At 40.6% G+C, this 19,336-nt stretch overlaps 1 protein-coding gene and 1 long non-coding RNA gene across 2 annotated transcripts; one reads left to right on the plus strand and one right to left on the minus strand.

Annotated features, from left to right (window-relative positions):
* Positions 1-4,713: 4,713 nt before the first annotated feature.
* Positions 4,714-11,317, minus strand: ATP23 (ATP23 metallopeptidase and ATP synthase assembly factor homolog). Its single transcript, XM_042466436.1, has 5 exons — positions 11,229-11,317; positions 10,611-10,692; positions 8,491-8,628; positions 7,787-7,870; positions 4,714-5,177 (listed from the first exon to the last, which is right to left on the minus strand). The coding sequence occupies exons 1-5, from the start codon at positions 11,300-11,302 to the stop codon at positions 4,974-4,976; spliced, it is 582 nt and encodes a 193-aa protein (XP_042322370.1). The 5' UTR covers positions 11,303-11,317; the 3' UTR covers positions 4,714-4,973.
* A 5,834-nt stretch (positions 11,318-17,151) lies between these two features.
* Positions 17,152-19,132, plus strand: LOC121931787. The gene is made up of 2 exons (XR_006104212.1): positions 17,152-17,279; positions 19,049-19,132. It is a non-coding gene; the product is annotated as an uncharacterized LOC121931787 (long non-coding RNA).
* Positions 19,133-19,336: the final 204 nt, after the last annotated feature.

Consider the following 19,336-nt stretch of genomic DNA (forward strand, 5'->3'; position numbering starts at 1 on the left):
CTGTTTTATGGTACAGGCACTTAGCCCTATTCTTTCTGTTAATTTTGCCTCTGGTACCATATTTTCCATTAAACAGTTATGCTCAAGAACAGCTCTACAGTACTTTGTTAACTGAGGTATACCTGTATTTGTTTTAGATTTCTGTGCTAGATTTTATTTCCAGCTGCTTTTTTATTGTTTTAATCTTGCTTTACATTTAATCCTGTGTGTCATTTAGAGAAATGTGTTTTATAGAGCAACTAACCAAAACCATGAATAAATTACTGAGCTGATTTGCACTGTAAACTTAAATATCAATGGACAGTGAAGGCATCTTATTTTCCCCAAAATGTTTCAATATATTTGTGATCAGTTTGCACTATGCCTTCAGTACAGGGCATGCTTAGTAATGGGGATGAATCTCTTCTTCCCACTGAGCCCCACAACAATTTAAGTTGTAATTTTCTTTAAATTGGAATTCTTTTTTTTGCACATGTGTTGTTCTGTAAAACAACTATCTATACTGATAATACTTAACAGTCATCCCAATTTGGGTGGCAACCCTATTCACACTTATGTGGGAATAAGTCCCACTGAATTCAGTGGGACTTACTTCTGGGTAGACATGCAAAGAACTGTATTGTTAGTTTTCCATGTATTTAATATGGAATGGTCATTGGAGATGGCAGATGTTTACAATGCAGGAGGAAAACTTTTCCAGTATTAGTTTCCCTAACCAGCAAGGTATCTGCACAAACATTACTCCATCAAGTTTTCTAGTACTGGTGTTGTTGATACAAGTGACTTTTTCAACCCATCAGATAGCTATGTGTACTAAATTTTTCACAAATTCTGCTGAATCCATGTGATTCCAGTTTGGATGTGTTTGTTGTGTGGTTTTGGTGTTAGCTGCCCTCAAGTTGACTTCAACTCATGGTGACCCTGGGTATGAGTCCATCCATCTAATATGCGGTCTTCCTCTCTTCTACCACCTTCCACCTTTCCTAGCATTACTGGCTTTTCTAATGAGTCCTGTCTTCTCATAGAATCATAGAGTTGGAAGGGACCACAAGGGCCATCCAGTCCAACCCCATCATGATGTGGCTCAATTACAAAAGCCTCAGTTTAGTTGTCTTAGGCCTGGTACATACCTGGTTGAAGGTCCGGAGTGGCGGTGGCATTTTTTCCTCTGCAGGGAAGGCACAGCCACCAAACCGCGCAGCTTCCGTGTGGAGGAAAAAGAACCCACAAAAAGCAGGTTCTTTTTCTGCCATGCCAGTTAAGTCAGAGTGCACCAATGGTGCACTCGTGACATAACTGGCAGAACATGACATGCGGATGCTATGCGTCCATTATGTCATAATGGCGCCGCCAGTACGTGCTAGGGTTAGAGACCATGCAGTTGCTGCGCGGTCCCATAACCCCAGCACGGCGTGAGCAGTGTTTTTGCACCATCTGTACCGCGCCTTAGTCTCTGAGGAAAGTTCAGGCTTTATTTGTACAAGAACCCAGTTATTATTGTGTGCCTCCAAGTAATTTCTCACTTGTGGAGACCCTAAGGCCATAACATGGGGTTTTCTTGGAAATATTTGTTCTGAGGAAGTTTGCCTTTTTGCCTTCCTCTGAGGCTGATTGTGACTTGCCCAAGAACATCCAGTGGGTTTCCATGGTTGAATGGGGGATTCAAACTCTGGTCTCTAGAGTCATAGTCCAACACTTAAACCATTACACCACATTGATCTTCTTGTGTGTAATATGGCACAATAATTGTGAAGATCCTGAAATAAGCAGATTTTTTCCCAGAGAAAATGATCATTCGAATTCACATAGACACTCAACATTACTGGAATGTATCCATTATAACAGGGGTAGATATCATATGTTGCTCTAAATGGTGGACTGCAACTTGCAGCATTCCTAAGCACTTACCATACTGGCTGTGGTTGGTGGGTGTTGCAGCCCAACAATGGTTGGAGTGTAACATGATTTCTCGCCCTGTGCTATAGCTTGTTCCACTAGGGACATTAAAACAATTGAGGTTAAATAATCTCCTATTACTCTGCAATCTGGGCATCCCTCCCTGCCTGCCTTGCCCAATTAAAAGGTGGTCACCAGGATATCCAAGTACTGGCCCAATGTGTGACTCTCTTCAATGACTCAGGGTGCTAGCTGAAGTAAATGGCACAGGCTGGATGAGAAATTCAATGAGAAGAAAAAAATCTGTTCTAGTTTCCACGTGGGAAGAAAACAATTCTGCATATTCCCCTCTATAGAACTGAAACAGGACTACAATGCCAATGGGATTCTGAGAAACTCGGCAAAAATGATTGACAGATTTTCACAGCCCTGTTTAGAAATAGACTTTCTCTGCTTTTCTTGCTTTCCCGGATGAAAAACACGAAACACATGGTTTCAGCCTTTTGCAATTTAAAAGTATGAGAGCGTACCATACCTAGTATGGTACAGTAGGGCTCCCATGACATTATCCTTCTGTGGAATGCCCTTTTTCTACCATTTCCTGTGACTGTCATGGTGGTGTGATGAAAGGGATTATTTTAAACTTCCTTTTTTTTTAAAAGCAACACCTGGAGCTCAGAGTTGTCATAGTATTTATCGGCATGGAAAAGACCAGTACTGATAATTCCTAGGATCAGACAGACAGGACAGGTGGCCACCTTTTAAAACCAGCAGCCTGTAGCTAATTGGGAAGGAAACGGAGCAAGTTACAATGCAGCTTTCTGCAGCCAGAGGGGACAAAAATGAAGTGTAGTTGACAGTGAATTATGCCAGAGGCTGCAGCTGAATACTGGCTGCTTGAAAACACTGCTGTGCTGATAGACAGCTGGCAGAACTGGTTGTAGGAGAGCATAGAGTGGCTACTATTTGTGTTCCTACTGTGAGCCCAGAATCTGAATCCCCAGTAGTTTACACTGAGCTTGAAATACAAGAAGTCAGCAATCCTGTCACTGCCCTGGCTTCACAGGGAGACACAACTTCATCGTACCTAAGCCAAGAGCAGATGAAAAGCCCTCCCTCCATCTCAACTGCCACTGCCCTAGCTGTGGAGGGAAAGAAAACAGGCAGTATCTACTGGATTTAATCCCCTTCCCCACTGCCATTCCCTTTTCTATGTGGGTCTTTAGATTGTAAGCCTGTGGATAAAGAACTGTCAGTGTAACAATTTGTAAGCTACTCTGGAGAGTCTTTTTGGCTGAAGAGCAGGTAATACTCTAAATAAATTCTAAAGCACCTATTTTCAATTTATATTTTGTGAACTTATTAGACATGTATGATACGCTCACACTTAAGCCTATAGAGTTGTATATACAGAGAGCTGCTGTTTGCAGCTACAGCTTTATACATCTCAGGGGCACAAGAATGCTATGGGCTTGTCAAAGAATATACACTGGTACCCCGGGATACGAACGCGCCGCGATACGAAATTTCCGGGTTACGAAAAAAAAAATTAATTAATTATTTCCGGGTTACGAAGGTTTACCCGGGTTGCGAAAAAACGCTGGCGCTTTTTAAAATGGAGCCGCGGCGGAGCCGCGGCTTTTCCCCATTAGCGCCTATGGGGATTCGGCTAACGAAAGACTTCCGGGTTACGAAAATGGCGGCGGAACGAATTAATTTCGTAACCCGGGGGACGAGTGTAATGCATATTTATCTAGAAAGATTCCTTTATGATCTTACCCATCAAGAGAAATAGGTAGAGAACAAAGCAGGACCCTCATTGAAGAAATTACAGTTCTAAAGTGAACCATGAATCGCCAATGCTATGCATGTTTACAGAGAAATCAGTCCTATTACATTCAAAACCTGTGCCTTAATAAATGGATGCAGAGTTACACCATAAAGCCTTACAATCCAAGACAGGTTTATCTCAAAATAAGGCCTATTATTGAGATTTCTGATTAAACATGCACAGGATTTAGATCTTCCAAACCTTACACTTATGTGTTACCTTTACATATGTCTCACCTTTAAAATATGTGTGTGCAGCTTGCAGGCTATAGAAGAAGTGGAAACACGCAGCTTTCTAGATGCTGCTGAAGTGCATCTCCTAGGATTTCTCACCATTGACTGTGTTGGCTAGCATTGATTGGAGCTGCAGTTTAACAACAGCTGGAAAGCTGCAGGGTTCCATACTTGACCAAGAAATGAAGTCCTCTTAGAACTAGCTCAGGTATCCACTGTTGAACTCCTAAACCTATTCATTTGCTCCTGTAGATATAACAGGTAGTCTCATATATCATGAGTTGTACAGGGAGCCTCAACACACTCCTGTGGCAATGCAGCCTGTCTGAAGGGCTCCCAGTACAAACATGATATAGATATAGTTTGAAACAAAAGGAACAGAAGATAATTTGTTTTCTTGAAGATTCTGCCTCACTTTGTTCTACCACACAATTCTGTTACATAAAAAACATGTTGTCCAAATAGCCAAACAAGTATGCATTCATAGCTGTATCTTCCACATGTTCTTCCACAAAGTTGTTTTAGCCTATTTTAAGTGTTTGTGTATTTCATGTTTTAAATGCTTTTATCCATTATCCATGGTGTTCAGGGAACCTACTTGAAAGGCAATAAATAAATCTAATAATATGGGTCATATTGGCCAAGGCTGATATCAGCTTTAATCCAAAACCACTGGAGAGCCCCAGACTAGGAAAGATTGGTATATATGTGTATGTTTACCTCTCTCTCTCTTTTTCTTTCATACATACACACTTAACAAAATGGTGTTTATTGAAACAAGGATGAAAACCAAATATTTGCAAAACTAATTTCCAGTAACAGATACATATACCTCTATGTGCTCATTGAAAAAAACAAAACACTGTTAGATCCATTTTTGTGCTGCATGAAAAATGAGCAGGGATTCAACAATGTGAGTATTTCTTCTCCCTGGGCTCCAGTTATTTTCACGATTAATCTTTTGCAAAATTGTCCTCAAATGACAGTTCTCAGGTGGGGACAAATATGCTCATCTATAAATTTCGGTAGTATCTGTCACGGTTCTGAAAATCTCTGTATGCATGTTTTGCATCAGATTTGCTGTGAGGCACTCGGCCAAAAGGTTCATGGTCATTGAAACAGGATTCAAAGACTTCATCCACAGCCTTCTCTGCCATTTCTTTACTGAGTTTTCTAACAGCCAGGATGGAGCGAACAGCTCTGTCTCTAACGCAGGTCTGAGAAATGTAATAAAAACAAGATCATTAGACTATGAAGTCTAATCAACTAATGCATGTAAATTAGTGGGGGGGAGGACTGTTTATATGAGAAACATTTTTAGCATTTGTAGGTGCACACGTTCTTACTAATTATATCCCTGTTGCAAGGAATTTAACCCATGGTCAACAGGACTGCTTCTATTGTGAAGATCTGTACACTTATACATGGAAAGAAAAACATTCACCATTTATCATTCAACAGTCAGAAGATGATTATGTGTATTTTACAGATACCCACTTAAATAAAGGTATTTTAGGAGTGCAATCAGCTTCTATTACTGTTTATGCTTAGCCCATACTGATATATTTTGTACTTGCTCCCTTCCTTCTTTGTCTTTATAATCATATTTTAAAATTCACAAAAAGGAGCTTTGACTAATGTACACCATGACAATGCTTGAAGTAGAACTGAGAATTTGGTCTCTCCTCCTTGCACTACTCTCTAGTGCTGATAATGGGTTCTGAAAAGTTTCTTAGAGGTTTAAGATACGTGAGAGGGAAGGGAGGCACTTCAGAAGGGTGAAGTAAAGATGTGAAAGTATTGGGGGGGACAAAAATTGGATGGGGAAAATTGTTATGGAATATTTTCTTTTTTAATTATGAATAAAATATTTAAGATACAATGCTCCTATATTTATTCTCACAGCATTATTTCTAAAAACTATGTAGGATACATTCATGTAAAACTAAGCACAATATCACAGGGTATCCTTGTCTGAGAGAATGTGACTTCTCAAACATCACCCAGCGGGTTTCCATGCTAAACTGGGATTTGAATCCTGGTCTCCACATTCATAGTCCAATGTTCAAACCACTACATTAAGTTGACTGGCAAACCTATGGCATGCCTGCCAGAGGTGGCACTCAGAGCCCTCTCTGTGGGCACATGTGCCGTTGCCCCAGCTCAGGGTTTGCCAGAGTTTGTTACTAAAAAGCCAGAGGGACACGGCACTTTGCAATAAATAAGTAGGTTCTGGGTTGCAGTTTGGGCACTTGGCCTCTAAAAGGTTCACCATCACTGTTCTATACAATACCTTACATCTGTAATTCCTGGGCTTGGTTTCCTATTATCTGTTTTTTGTTTTGTTTTGCTTTAATGGGAATGAGTACTTTATGACTGTTTGACACTACTGAGAAATAGAGGGGGTAAAAATTTCTTTATTTTACTAACAATGGTGGCTTCTTCTGCAGTCCTACTCTTCATTAATTGTAAAAAGGAAAGTGGTTTGGAATATTTCTTGTACCTCCATTTGTAACAACAGGAGCCTTGGTGGCGCAGTGGTTAAATGCCTGTACTGCAGCCATTCACTCAAAACCACAAGGTTGCGAGTTCAAGACCAGCAAAAGGGCCCAAGCTCGACTCAGGCTTGCATCCTTCCGAGGTCGCTAAAATGAGTACCCAGACTGTTGGGGGCAAATTAGCTTACTTGCTAATTAGTTTACTTGCTGTTCACCGCTATGATCTTTGGAATAGCGGTATATAAATAAAACAAATTATTATTATTAATTAACAGTATTTTAAAAAGTAAATTCAATGTGTAATTATTTCCTGAATAAACCGTAACTTTAATGTATCACACATGCTACTTTTATCCCAAGTCGAATCATAGAATCATAGAATTGGAAGAGGCCAAAAGGGCCATCCAGTCCAACCCCCTACCATGCAGGAACACAGAATCAAAACACCCCAAACAGATCGCCATCGAGCCTCTGTTTAAAGACCTCCAAAGGAGGAGACTCCACCACTCTCCAAGAGAGTGTGTTCCACTGTTGAACAGCTCATAATGTCAAGAAGTTCCTCTTAATGTTTAGGTGGAATCTCTTTTCCTGTAGCTTCCACCCATTGTTCCGTGTCCTATTCTCTGAAGCAGAAGAAATCAAGCCTGCTCTTTCCTCCATATTACACCCTTTCAAATACTTAAACAGGACTATCATATCAGCTCTTAACCATCACTTCTCCAGGCTAAACATACCCAGCTCCCCAAGTCTCCTCTCATAAGGCATGGTTTCCAGACCCTTCACTATTTTGGTCACCCTCATCTGAACATGCTCCAGCTTGTCAACATCCTTTTTGAATTGTGGCGCCCAGAACTGGGCACAGTATTCCAGGTGAGGCCTGACTAAAGCAGAAAAGAGTGGCACTATTACATCCCTTGATCTAGACTATACTTCTATTGATGCAGCCTAGAACAGCATTGGCCTTTTTTGCTGCCGCATAATACTGTTGACTCATGTTCAACTTGTGGTCTTCTAGGACTACTAGATCCATTTCACATGTAGTCTTGTTAAGCCTATAAATATATACAGTGCATTTTATATTCTTAAAGTAACAAAGTGATATTCAAAAAGGATGCTAATACTGCATTTCCCCCTCTCCCACCCCCAACAAAAAACCCAACCTTTTCCCATGGTTTTAAAGTTTCCAGAAATGTTACATCTCTAGGGAAGGAGAAGTGTCCCATTTCTCCTTCTACTAATGGAAACTCCTTCTGTGAGGGCAATGACTCTCCTGAATACTAGCCATAGTTTGTAAACCTCTCCCTTTTTATAGGTTACCATTAATTTACCTGATGATGCTGCTTCAATCCAAACTTAAATCGGGTCATTTCACTGAGAAGTGAGCAGTCTCCACTCAAATTGGCAGCTCTAATCTATGAGGTAAACACAAAACCACCCAAACTGAACAGAGTGCTCAGAGAAAGACAACATTCCTAACATAAAGTCAAGATTCCCAAGAGTTCTCTGGTTAAGATGCCAGTAGCTAGACATTAGCAAACACTCCCTCAGTACTCAGTACTTTGTAATCTTTCCTAAGTAATTTAAGAAAGATTTCTTAGCCAAGCAAACGAAGGGAAAATGCATGATTGAGTCCAACTGCTTTCTAAAGGCACAATTTCACCTATCACACCAAGAATTGTCTTCTTGATATCATCTATTAAAAACAGGTATTATTTTAACAAATGATCAGTCTGATGAATGTAGCATTCACGATTGTTCCCTCCTCTCTGCAGGAGAGAAGATCAACTAGCTGCATTTTCTCTTTTTACATAAAACCAATTTGTGTAAAATCAGAAGTTGTGGAATTTCAGAACTGTTAAAATGACCTTGCTTTACACTGTGTATATGGAACTTCCAGATGGTACCTGGGAGAACCAGATGCCTGTGGCTCTTGGTAGCAAAACTGAAGAATGTAGAAAAGCCAAAGAAGACATTCAAGTTCCCCAGTAGTATTATTAATTCACATGTGTATGAATTAATAATTTTAACTTACCTCTGAACAAGCTAAGTGTTTGACATTATTAAACCAGTCCACATTTGCTCGGCAATGATCAAAAGCATGGATAAGTTCATGAGTCACCACTCTGTTCATATGAGATTGATAATGAATATTGTTTTGGCACAGAACAATCTACCAAGGAAATAAGGGGGAAATAAAGAAAAACCTCATGAGAAAATTCAGATGTTATGTTTAGCTACACATTGTGTACATTTTTTTATAATTCCCCCCAAAAGCTTTGCTTTCAAGCTTTTCCTGTTCTCTACATAGAATTGTTCAACTATCCGTAGGAAGAGGTGGGATATAAATAATAGTAATAGTAATAATCCACCTGAACTGACAAGTGAGTAATCTTGGAGACAGTCAGTATCTGGCTTCTACATATCTAGGCCCTGTCTCTCCCAAATACAATCAGGCTCCTCATAAGAGGGAAGAGATTCAGTATGCTCCCCAAATATATTTGTTGCTGTATAGTGCAGGTGGGGAATGTGGTCATGCAGATGAAGCTACACACCTAGATCTGAAGTGTAACTGACACAATGCAAAAAGAAAATGGGTTGCCCCCCCCCCCCCCCCCGCTTTTGTTGTCTCCTTTCCGGTGGTTGAAAGCCTTAGGTCTGCTAGGTAACTTGGCTGCCTTTCTTTCCCCACTGGACATTAAACAAGCCATCCTTTCTCCACTAATCTGCTTTAAGGGAGTCTGCATTATTAAGTACAGAATGTCTCTGATGGGCTGCCCTCCAGTATGATGAGATGTCAATGTGTAAGACCATTAGAACACCATTGGCAGGTCTCCTGATTATACTGAATACATCAAAGTCATTGTGGCTAACATATGGGATTTACACCTTGTCTTTTATAAGGGAGCAGAGTGGACTTCATAAGGACAATTATAAGGTGGAGTGTGTCCAAGGGAAGATGACCAAAATGGTGAAAGGTGTGGAAACCATGCCCTGCGAGGAGCTGCTTCGAGAACTGGATATGTTTAGCCTGAAGAAGAGACGGTTAAGGGATGATATGATAGCCAGTCTGATATTTGAAGGGATGTTATATTGAGGATGGAACACGTTTGTTTGCTGCAGCTCCAGAGACTGGGACATGGAATAATACTTCCAAGCTACAGGAAAAAAGATTCCACCTAAACATTAGGAAAAACTTCCTGACATTAAGAGCTATTCGACAGAGGGTCATGCTGCCTCAGAGAGTGGAGAAGTCTCCTTCTGAGGTTTCTAAACAGAGGCTGAAAGGCCATCTGTTGGGAGTGCTTTAAGTTTATTATTATTATTAACCTTTATTTATAAAGCGCTGTAAATTTACACAGCGCTGTACATACAATCTTTTTAATTGGTGTGTATTTCTGCATGGCAGTGGGTTGAACTTGATGGCCCTTAGGGTCTCTTCCAATGCTAAGATTCTGTGGTAAGCTGCTGGTCTGAATGTATAAGTACTGTTCCACTTGAACCAAACTCTTCTGATTTTGAATCTGATTACAGCAGATTCCAAGTAACTTCTGAATGGTGCATAAACTTCACCTTTAGGAGGCAATAGTATGATCTGTGACAGGGCACATCAGGGACCCTAGGGAAATATGAACCTTCCCCTTCTAAAGGGAGATAAGGCGATCTGTATGCAAAAGGTTCCACCTGTAGAGATCATCTGTAGATAGTCGTAGAGCTTTCTGTCACTGTGGCTATCTTGCCAGGGTCTTATTGGGGCCAAGTGAAGGGCGAGCATGGGGCAGCCCTCTCCCTCTCTTGACATGAGCCTGAAAAATAAGGAAAACTACACCAGCACTGAGCTGATGGTGCTATTTTACTTCTCCTTGAAGTGAATGAGAGGGGATAAAAGAGGATAAAAGCTACCCTCACTCTGCCCTGAGAGATGCAAGTCCAGTAAGACTTACAAAGTGGTGGACATCCATCACAGATGTTCTCTTGTCTTAAAGACTGGTCTCTAATTATGTTTTTAACCACTATAACAAAACAAAGAAATAGCTTAAAGAAATCATAAATACAACCAAATGCTGGACATTAAGTATATTTTCAGTTTAAGCAATAATTTATTTTGCTATCACAGAAAAACATATGACCAGAGCAGACTGCTCAGTGACCTACCTGTGATGTTGAAGAATCAAATCCTCCACTAACACATCCATCACAATCTTCACATGAGAAGTGTCGGTCTCTGAAAACAGTGCTAAAAAGTACAGGAATGATAGAGGTAAAATGCAAACATAATGGCCGCCTTCAACCAAAATGTAACTACAGTCGTCCCTCCGTATCCGTGGGGATTAGGGTGAATGACCCTTGTGAATGCAAAAATTTCGCAAGTACCTTCTCCAGTCAGAGCAGCAGGGTGGGGTTGGAGAGAAGCACATGCGCTTGCCTCTCTTCACCCTTCCTGCCGCCCTGTAACTAGCTCAGCTGGGCAGAGAGGGGAGCTCTCTCCTCTCCCTTCCAATGCCAGGATCAGCTGTTCCAGGCATCGGAGGGGAGGGAGATTGGCCCACATGGGTCCCTCCTGATCCCTCCTGTTCCAGGCATCGGAGGGGAGGGAGAAAGGCCTGCGTGGGTCTCTCCTGACCGCTCCAATGCCTGGATCAGATGTGGCAGACATGGGTGTGGTCAGGAGAAACCTAGTGAATAACCAAATTTGTGAATGTCAAGTTCGCAAATGAGGAGGGACGGCTGTATATTAAAAATACAATTGTATGGAGTAAAAAATTATCTCACCAGCCAGAATTCTTCATAGCATCAAGTAATAGTTTAGCATATGGATCTAGAAAAAAATATATCAATAAAAGCATTAACTCCTCCTAAGCAAGTTTCTTCTGTAGAGCAAATGAGGCTACAGTCTACATGTTTTAGATTATCAGAAAACACAGTCATTGCCATAGTGCATTGTTGCTCATTCGGAGTACTGTATCAATACAGTATAGCATAAACCTGACACTATCTACATGATAAGTGACTCGGTCAATTTACTGAGTGGCTATCGCCTACTTATTTGTCAGTGCAATTCTATTTCTGGTTAGGCAGAAGAAAGTCTCACCGTATTAAAAGTGGCTTACTTGCAAGCACACGTGAATAGGACTGCAGCATGACTGTTTATGAGTATATACAAGAATGCTGTTACATGTCAATGTTATGCCATATCAAACTACAGAACATCACTTCCTATGTCAGTGCTTTCTTAACCTTTCAGATTCCCAAATGCTGCCTGGAACTTCTGAGAGTTGGAAGTGCAAAACATCTGAAAGATCAGTGACTTAGGCCCCATACAGAAAGGCCAAAATAAAGCTGCTTCGGGTCACTTTGGAGATGTGCTGTTTAAATGATGCATGGGTCCTAAGAGTCTGCCAAAGCCATGCTCCAGCATGGCTTTGGCAGACTCTTAGGCATGGCTTTGGCAGACTCTTAGGACCCATGCATCATTAAACAGCACATCTCCAAAGTGACCTGAAGCAGCCTTTATTTTGGTCTGTCTGAATGGGGCCATAGTGAAGTCACTGCAATGCAGACCTTTATGGGATAACAGAAGGATGCCCTTTATCAGATTACTTTAAACAAAGGGTCAAACCACAAAGAGATAACTGGCACCAATTCACCTTTTGATGGCGAAGTCTTTTGGTTATGTCACCATTTTGACCAGACTTTTTTTTTTTGTTTTTTTTTTTGCCAGCATCAAGTGAAACTTAAGTTGAATATTAACTTTGCAAGATAATAATTAAAACTGGGTGCGTGTAGTTAAAAGTCCCACATAAAAGGCTACAGGATTTGTTTTTGTTAAAGTTATTTAAAAACAGTTCCCTAGATTTCTGGGAAATAAGACCCAAAGAACTGGCCCTCCATTGCAAGGCGTAGTTTTTAGAGCAGTGGTCCCCAAACTGTGCCTTTGTTTGGACTACATCTCCCAGAAGCCTCAGCCATGTTGGCCAACAGACTGGGATGTGTGGAGATGAAGTGCAAAATCACTTAAAAAGCAGTTTTGGGGGACACTGTTGTGAAACTACAATCCCAGCATTCCACAGGATGGAGCCAGAGCACGTGACGTTGTGGCCAAATGCATAGGCTACTGTTACCAGCGCTATCTTCAGCATCAGTCGGCACTTGTGGTTGAGGTTGAAGAGGCTGTTGTAGAACAAGAAGGGTTGCGGAGGCTCCACCCCCTTCGCTCTTGCCATCGGCCGCTGCCTCCCCTCCTCCCGCGCCACGGCGTCGCTCCGGAAAAGGCCGTACCCGAAGTCCCCCTCCTCTTCTCAGCGCGGACCCGCGGCTGCGGCCGCCCTCTTGCTCCGAAGCCATCAGCAAAGCCCCCTGTTGCAGCGTCATTCGAGAGCAGAGACCAAGAGCTTTGCGTTCCGTTCCCTCTTGACCTCGCCGGCCACCGTAGCAAACCGGGCAAAGGAGAGCCGTCTCGCGCAGGAACCATAGAGAGGGGGAAGAAGGGCGCTCGAGTGATGCGCCGGACGCTTTAGGAAACCATTTCGCCACACGCAAGAAGACCACTTCCGGTCCACTCCTGTCTAAGCAGCACACTTTTAAACTCTGTTTGAATAAAGAGGTTTTAAAATACACAGATACAGACACCTCTCCTCTTTTTATATATATATATTATGTGTGTGTGTGTATTTAACTATATTATGTGTGTGTGTGTATATATTGTACACACTGTATAGACGCACATAATTGTATATATCACGCTCTCTATATGTGTATTATATACATATTTCTGTGTGTGTGTGTATATATATATATATACACACACTGTAATTTCTCTGTATATATGATTTAATTATATATATAGTATACATACACATATATAGCTGTATTTGTGTGTACATATATAATATATATATAGTGTGTGTATATATTAATATGTCCTGTGATATATGTATATATATAAATAATATCTCTTAGTGTGCAATATATATATGTATAGATTATTACCTGTCTTGTCTGTACACACACATTTATACAGATACAATTATGTGTCGTGTGTGTGAAAATGTGTGTATATATCACATTCTCTCTCTCTCTCTCTATATATATATATAATAATATACACACACTTACACACTTATATATGGTATATATAGTGGGTGTGTATGTTATATATACATACACACACACACATATATAATATTGTAGCACACTATATGTATGTGATATATATATTATATATACATATATATATATATATCCACCCTCTCTTCTCCTCTCTCTCTCTCCTCTCTCTCCAGCCCCTCTTCTTCCTCCCTCGCTCATTCCTATCCATGCCCATCCAAGGGCGACTGTGGTGGCGGGGGCGCGAGACGGAAGTAGGGACAGACACCGAATCGGCTCCATGACAGGAGGCAGAACAGGAAGCCAGTGCGCATGTGCAACATTGATTCTATATTCCGGGCAAGGCCTTCTGGGAAAGGAGAGGGGAGGCGGACGGAGCTGCTTCCTGGTGCGGAAAGCCCAGAAGGCAGGACCTGGGTTGCACAGGTGGAGGAATGAGCGTGTGCGGCTTTCGCTTAAGGCTGCATCCACACTGAGAAATGACCCTGTGTGGCACCGCTTTAACTCGTATCTGTCTCAAGGCTGGAATCTGGGAGTTGGGAGTTGGTTCTGGAGCCCACAACAAACTCCAACTCCCAGATTCCATAGCAAAGAGAGCCAGACAAAGAGTTAAAGCGGTGCCAAACATGTCATTTCTTACTAGATAATACAATACGCAGTGCAGGATAATCCAGTTTGAACCGCTTTAACTGCCCTGGCTCAATGCTAGGGAATTCGGGAACTGTAGTTTTGTGAGGCATTTAGCTTTCCCGGTCAAAAAGCTCTGGTGTCACAACAAACTACAGTTCCCAGGATTCCTAGCACGGAGCTAAGTCCTCAAACTGAATTCTTTCTGCAGTGGTGTTTTGGACCGTAGCTTCTTTTCTCGTTATGTTTGAAGCCTTATTATATCTTCATCATATTATTTCTAGCAGCCCCTCCTCACGGACCGAGGTGAGGGACAATAACAACAAACAGATAACACCAGTTACAACACACCTCAATTTAAATGACAGATAGCACATGCACGCGTTAAGCGATCCACATTAAAAGTCATCATTTAAAATAACGATCAAAAACCATCGGGATAACGCTTATGCCCGACCTGTGCTTATTCACTGGGGACTTCCCACTACGGCAACCCTAAGCAAACCTATCACAGGGTTTCTTGGCAAGCTTCTTCAGCGGAGGGTTTGCCATTGCCACCCTCCATGACAGAAGGCTAAATACCTCACAAAATTACAAATCTGAGCCATGGCAGTCAAAGCGGTGTCCAAACTGTTAGTTCTGATGGACTGCATGGCTCTCTGCTCCTTAGAAAGCCTAAGAAAAACTACTCTGGACGGACCATTGGTCCAGTAGTCCACACAGTTCCTGATTGCTGTAGAAAGCCCCACAAGAAGGAATGGGCTCAGTGGCATTCCTTATCTGTGTTTCCCGCAACTGAATAAACAAAACTCAGGAAAAATCAGTAAGGCTTGCATATTCTTTTTTCTATATATATGGATGTACCTTAAAGTCACATATTGATTTAAGGCAACCCTAGGACCTCCTAGGCAAGAAATGAGAGCCAGACAATGACACTGGAGGCCAGGGTTCGATTCTGGAAAACTTCCCCTGAACAAATCTTGCCAAGAAAACCCGTGAAAGGTTTGCCTTAGTGTTGTGATAAGTCAGGAATGACTTGAAGGCACACAACAACAAACAACAAAGCAGGGAATACAAGAGTTCCTTCCTTCTGTTCAGCACTGTAAACAATATAAATCAACAAATCCTGATAAGCATTTGTGTATACTGTTAAGAAAGAAAAAAAAATAGCTTTGATTTTTGCTTCCATATTACTATGATTTATGGATGCCTGTTGTCCTTGTGACGAATAAATGTCTATGCTTATCGAACACAGATTTATGTTTTTGCAGCAAGTCATATAAAAGTTCCATTTGTGTATGTGTATTCTTGTATTAATAAATATGCAAACCTTTATTGATATTTTCCTGACATTTTTGTTTTCCTGGTTGTAATCTGAGTCAAGTTTTGTTTTGTTATCCCAATATCTAATAAATAGTAATATAATGCTTCTGAATGCTAAGAGACTTAGGCCTGTACAGACAGGCCAGAAATAAAGCTGCTTAGGGTCACTTTGGAGGATGCTATTTAATAATGCACACATCCTAAGAGGCTAGAAGTCACGCCAAAGCCAGGTTGTACACTACAGTCATCCCTCCGTATTTGTGGGGATTAGGGTGAAGGACCCTTGTGAATGCAAAAATTTGATGCAGCTTCTGGCCTCTTACGATGTGTGTATCATTTAAAACAGCAATACCTCCAAAGAGACCCGAAGCAGCTTTATTTTGGCCTGTCTGTTCAGCCCCATTGTCTCTGATACATTGTAAGGGTATATTTGGCTTTTACATTGATGACCCCAAATTCCATGAATTTAGCTAGTTCAAACAATAATGTTATTTATTATGGAAGAGTTTAAAACTATTTTAACATAATATTTCAGTGATATGACCAATTTAATGTGTGGTGTGTGTATATATATATATATATATATTATATAATTTTGTAGTTTCACAGATTTTAATTGACAAAAAGCTGACGTATTCCAGCCCTGGGAAAAATGTGGAACATAATCTGATTAATAAATAGACAAAAATCACAATTTAAGCTGTCAAAGTTGTCATCCATTTGTACTTCTTGGATATTCACATATTAAAGTAGGAAATGAGCTAGTGGTCTTGCATTAAAAGTAGAAAGATTGTATGGGAGAGGAACACCCGAGTCTTTTTTCTTTTCACTTTACCAGGGTGAAGTGCAATGCTCTGGATAGTTCCCCATTTGTTGCTCAGTGGGGAAAATGGCTAGTAGCAGTGCACAGTAGAGAAACCAAAGGAGGAAGTTTACTGTTTGTCTACTCACCGTTCTTCTGCAGTAATAGTGTAGGCACTATATGGAGAGTAGTAAACCTGATAACTGTATATATTTGACTATAGTGTGACCTCATGTAAAAGTTGGAGGGCCAGTTTTGGGGCCAAAATTAGGATTTTAATATGACCCATGGATAAATCAACGGTAAAATAAAAGGCATATAACAGGATGTAATAGATAAAACAAGCAAAATGACGCAAAAGAACTACAAAATTCCAGCAGCATCACTGTTGCGCTCACCTGAAAGGCTGGATGGATGAGAGAGTAAATGGGGTCATGCTTCTAGGTAGGATTAGAGCTCTCACCTTTCCCCAGGGAATGGTTCCCCCTTTTTATATAAGAGTTTAAAGTACAGTATGTAATTGACCCGTGGGTAGGTAACCTAGCCTTTTTGGGTCAAATATTTGACTAAAATTTCTAGACTTATACCTGAGTATAACAGTACTGGTCCCATTGGATTTGGGCCTGTTATTCTTTCCCATAAGTTCTAGTTTGTTGAAATGTTTTCCAAGTGATATCCTATTTTTCCAATAATTGTATTACAGCAGCAGATAATTTGACACATTATGTTAATTGAAAACATCAATATTGATAATCTTTTCTTAACTCTTAATTTTTTAAATGCTTGTTATCAGGCCTTTATACAAAAATCACCAGATGACTTCACCAAATAAAAGCATAGAGTTACAACTACAAATACGACAAAATGCTGAAGAGCTGCAAGATTTTGTGAAAGACTTAGAAAATGGGAAAAGGAATTAAAGAAAAGGATTGTGATTGAGGCGGCAGAGTGGAGCCCAAGAAGAGGTAAATACATTTAGTAGTATTGAGACACATGCTTGACACAGTTTTGGCTCTATTTGATAGTTCTTTGATTGCAGGGAGGACTATAGATTAATATCTTTTGATAGCATTTATACTTGAAGGTGAAATTGCACTGAGGTTTCCTCTTCTTTTTACAAAGGGAGGTTAATTTGTTTGATGTTACTTTCTAGCTTATTTTTTTTGGGGGGGGGATGCTGTTCAGGTGCAGAAGCTTTCTAAATCAATGTCTCTGTACTGTAATTATGGCAATAATTAATCAGAGCAGAGACTGAAAGTAAAGACACAAGAAGACTGGACCTGGAAGGGCAGTTGTGAAGGAAACTAGACAAGATCATGAAGGGTAAAAGCTTATCACTGAACACTAAGGTCAGGATTGTCCATGCTACAGTATTCCAATTTCTGTGTGGTTGTGAAAGTTGGACAATGAAGAAAACTGATATGAAGAAAATCAACTCCTTTGAAATATGGTCTAAAGAAGAGTTCTGTGGATTGCTAAAAAGACAAATAAACAGGTTCTAGAGCAGATCAAACCTGGAACTGTCCTAGAACCCAAGAACCTAAATTGAGACTGTCATACTTTGAATATATCATGATACGGCAGGACTCATTAGAAACACAATATTCTTGGGAAGGTGTAGGAGGAAACAGAAAGACTGCATTACAGATGTTTAGACTCAATCAGGGAAGTCATGGCCCTGAGCCTGCAAGACCTGAGCAGAGCTGTTGAAGATAGGGTGACTTGGAGGCCTCTCATTCATGGTGTCACCGTAAGTCGAAATTGATTTGGTAGCACTCAACAACGAATATTGTCAGCAGGTGATGTGTAGCACTAAGGCCTGTTACAGACTGCCAAATAAAGCTGCTTCAGGTCTCTTTGGAGGTATGCATTTAAATGATGCATGCATCCTAAGAATCCAGAAGCTGCCACCAAAGCTACACTCCAGTGCTAGGATGGAGTGTGGCTTTGGCGCGATCTCCGGACTCTTAGGACCCATGCATCATTTAAATAGCATACCTCCAAGAGCCAGAAGCAGCTTTATTTTGGCAGTCGTTAACAGGCCCGTCTTTTTAAAGTTCGTGAAAGTTTCTCCCATCCAGATGAAAGCTGCCCCAGCTATTTATCAGAGAAGAAAAACATGGTGAGAAAAGAGACAAAACTACTTACAGTATGCTAGTCTAATTAGCTTGGACTTGTCAAGGATTATCAGTGTGTAATAATGCAGATGGAAACACAGGTCTGTGGGAGGCTGTAAATGTTGCACACATGTTGATTGCAAGCACTGCAGAGTTCACATCTCAATAAGCTGGGAATTTGGTAGAATTCTGACTGTGTTCTAGCTCCTATAGTTGATTGTTTCTGTTTGTAGTGAGAATGCTAAGAATCATTTAATTCTGGCCTCTTCTGTCATGTGCAAACCCAGGTTTAAACCAGAGACATAGCCCAGATTTGTTCTGTCATTTGTTCTCGGCTTGTTGGGGGATGTTAAACTAAAGGGTTGCCCCTGTACTTGGTTTAAAAACATCAGGATATGTTTTTTGTAATTCCTCCCATGCATCAAGCAATATGTCTGAGCACACAGCTCACCCACATGTAAGCCACTAACATGTTGTGTGAACACTCCCAATGAAGGGATATTTCCAGTCTGAGTCCTATATTGATTCATACTGATTTGTCCAAGTTCTATAAATGTGCATTACTTGTTAATTTTTTGAAGTTCTTGTAAGTAAGTTGCAATCTTTTTGCTGTTTAGGATTTGCCACCAATCCGAATGAAGCTTATAGAAAAAAGAAGAAAACTAAAGTTAAGACAGTATCCAAAAAACAACGGAAGAAAATAAAAAGAACAAAATAAAATCTTATGATTATGAAGCATGGGGAAAGCTTGATGTGGTGAGTTAAAATGTTATGCAAAACTCTGACTGGTTTTATGAAATGTGGATAATTTTTAAGCTTTCCACATTTGTTAAAAATGCTAATATGAGTTGCAGCAAGTAAATAAATAGTTTCTTCCATCAAAACTGGTTTCAGTCCTTCTAATA

Source organism: Sceloporus undulatus, chromosome 5, assembly GCF_019175285.1.
Source record: "Sceloporus undulatus isolate JIND9_A2432 ecotype Alabama chromosome 5, SceUnd_v1.1, whole genome shotgun sequence".
Lineage (NCBI taxonomy): Eukaryota > Metazoa > Chordata > Lepidosauria > Squamata > Phrynosomatidae > Sceloporus > Sceloporus undulatus.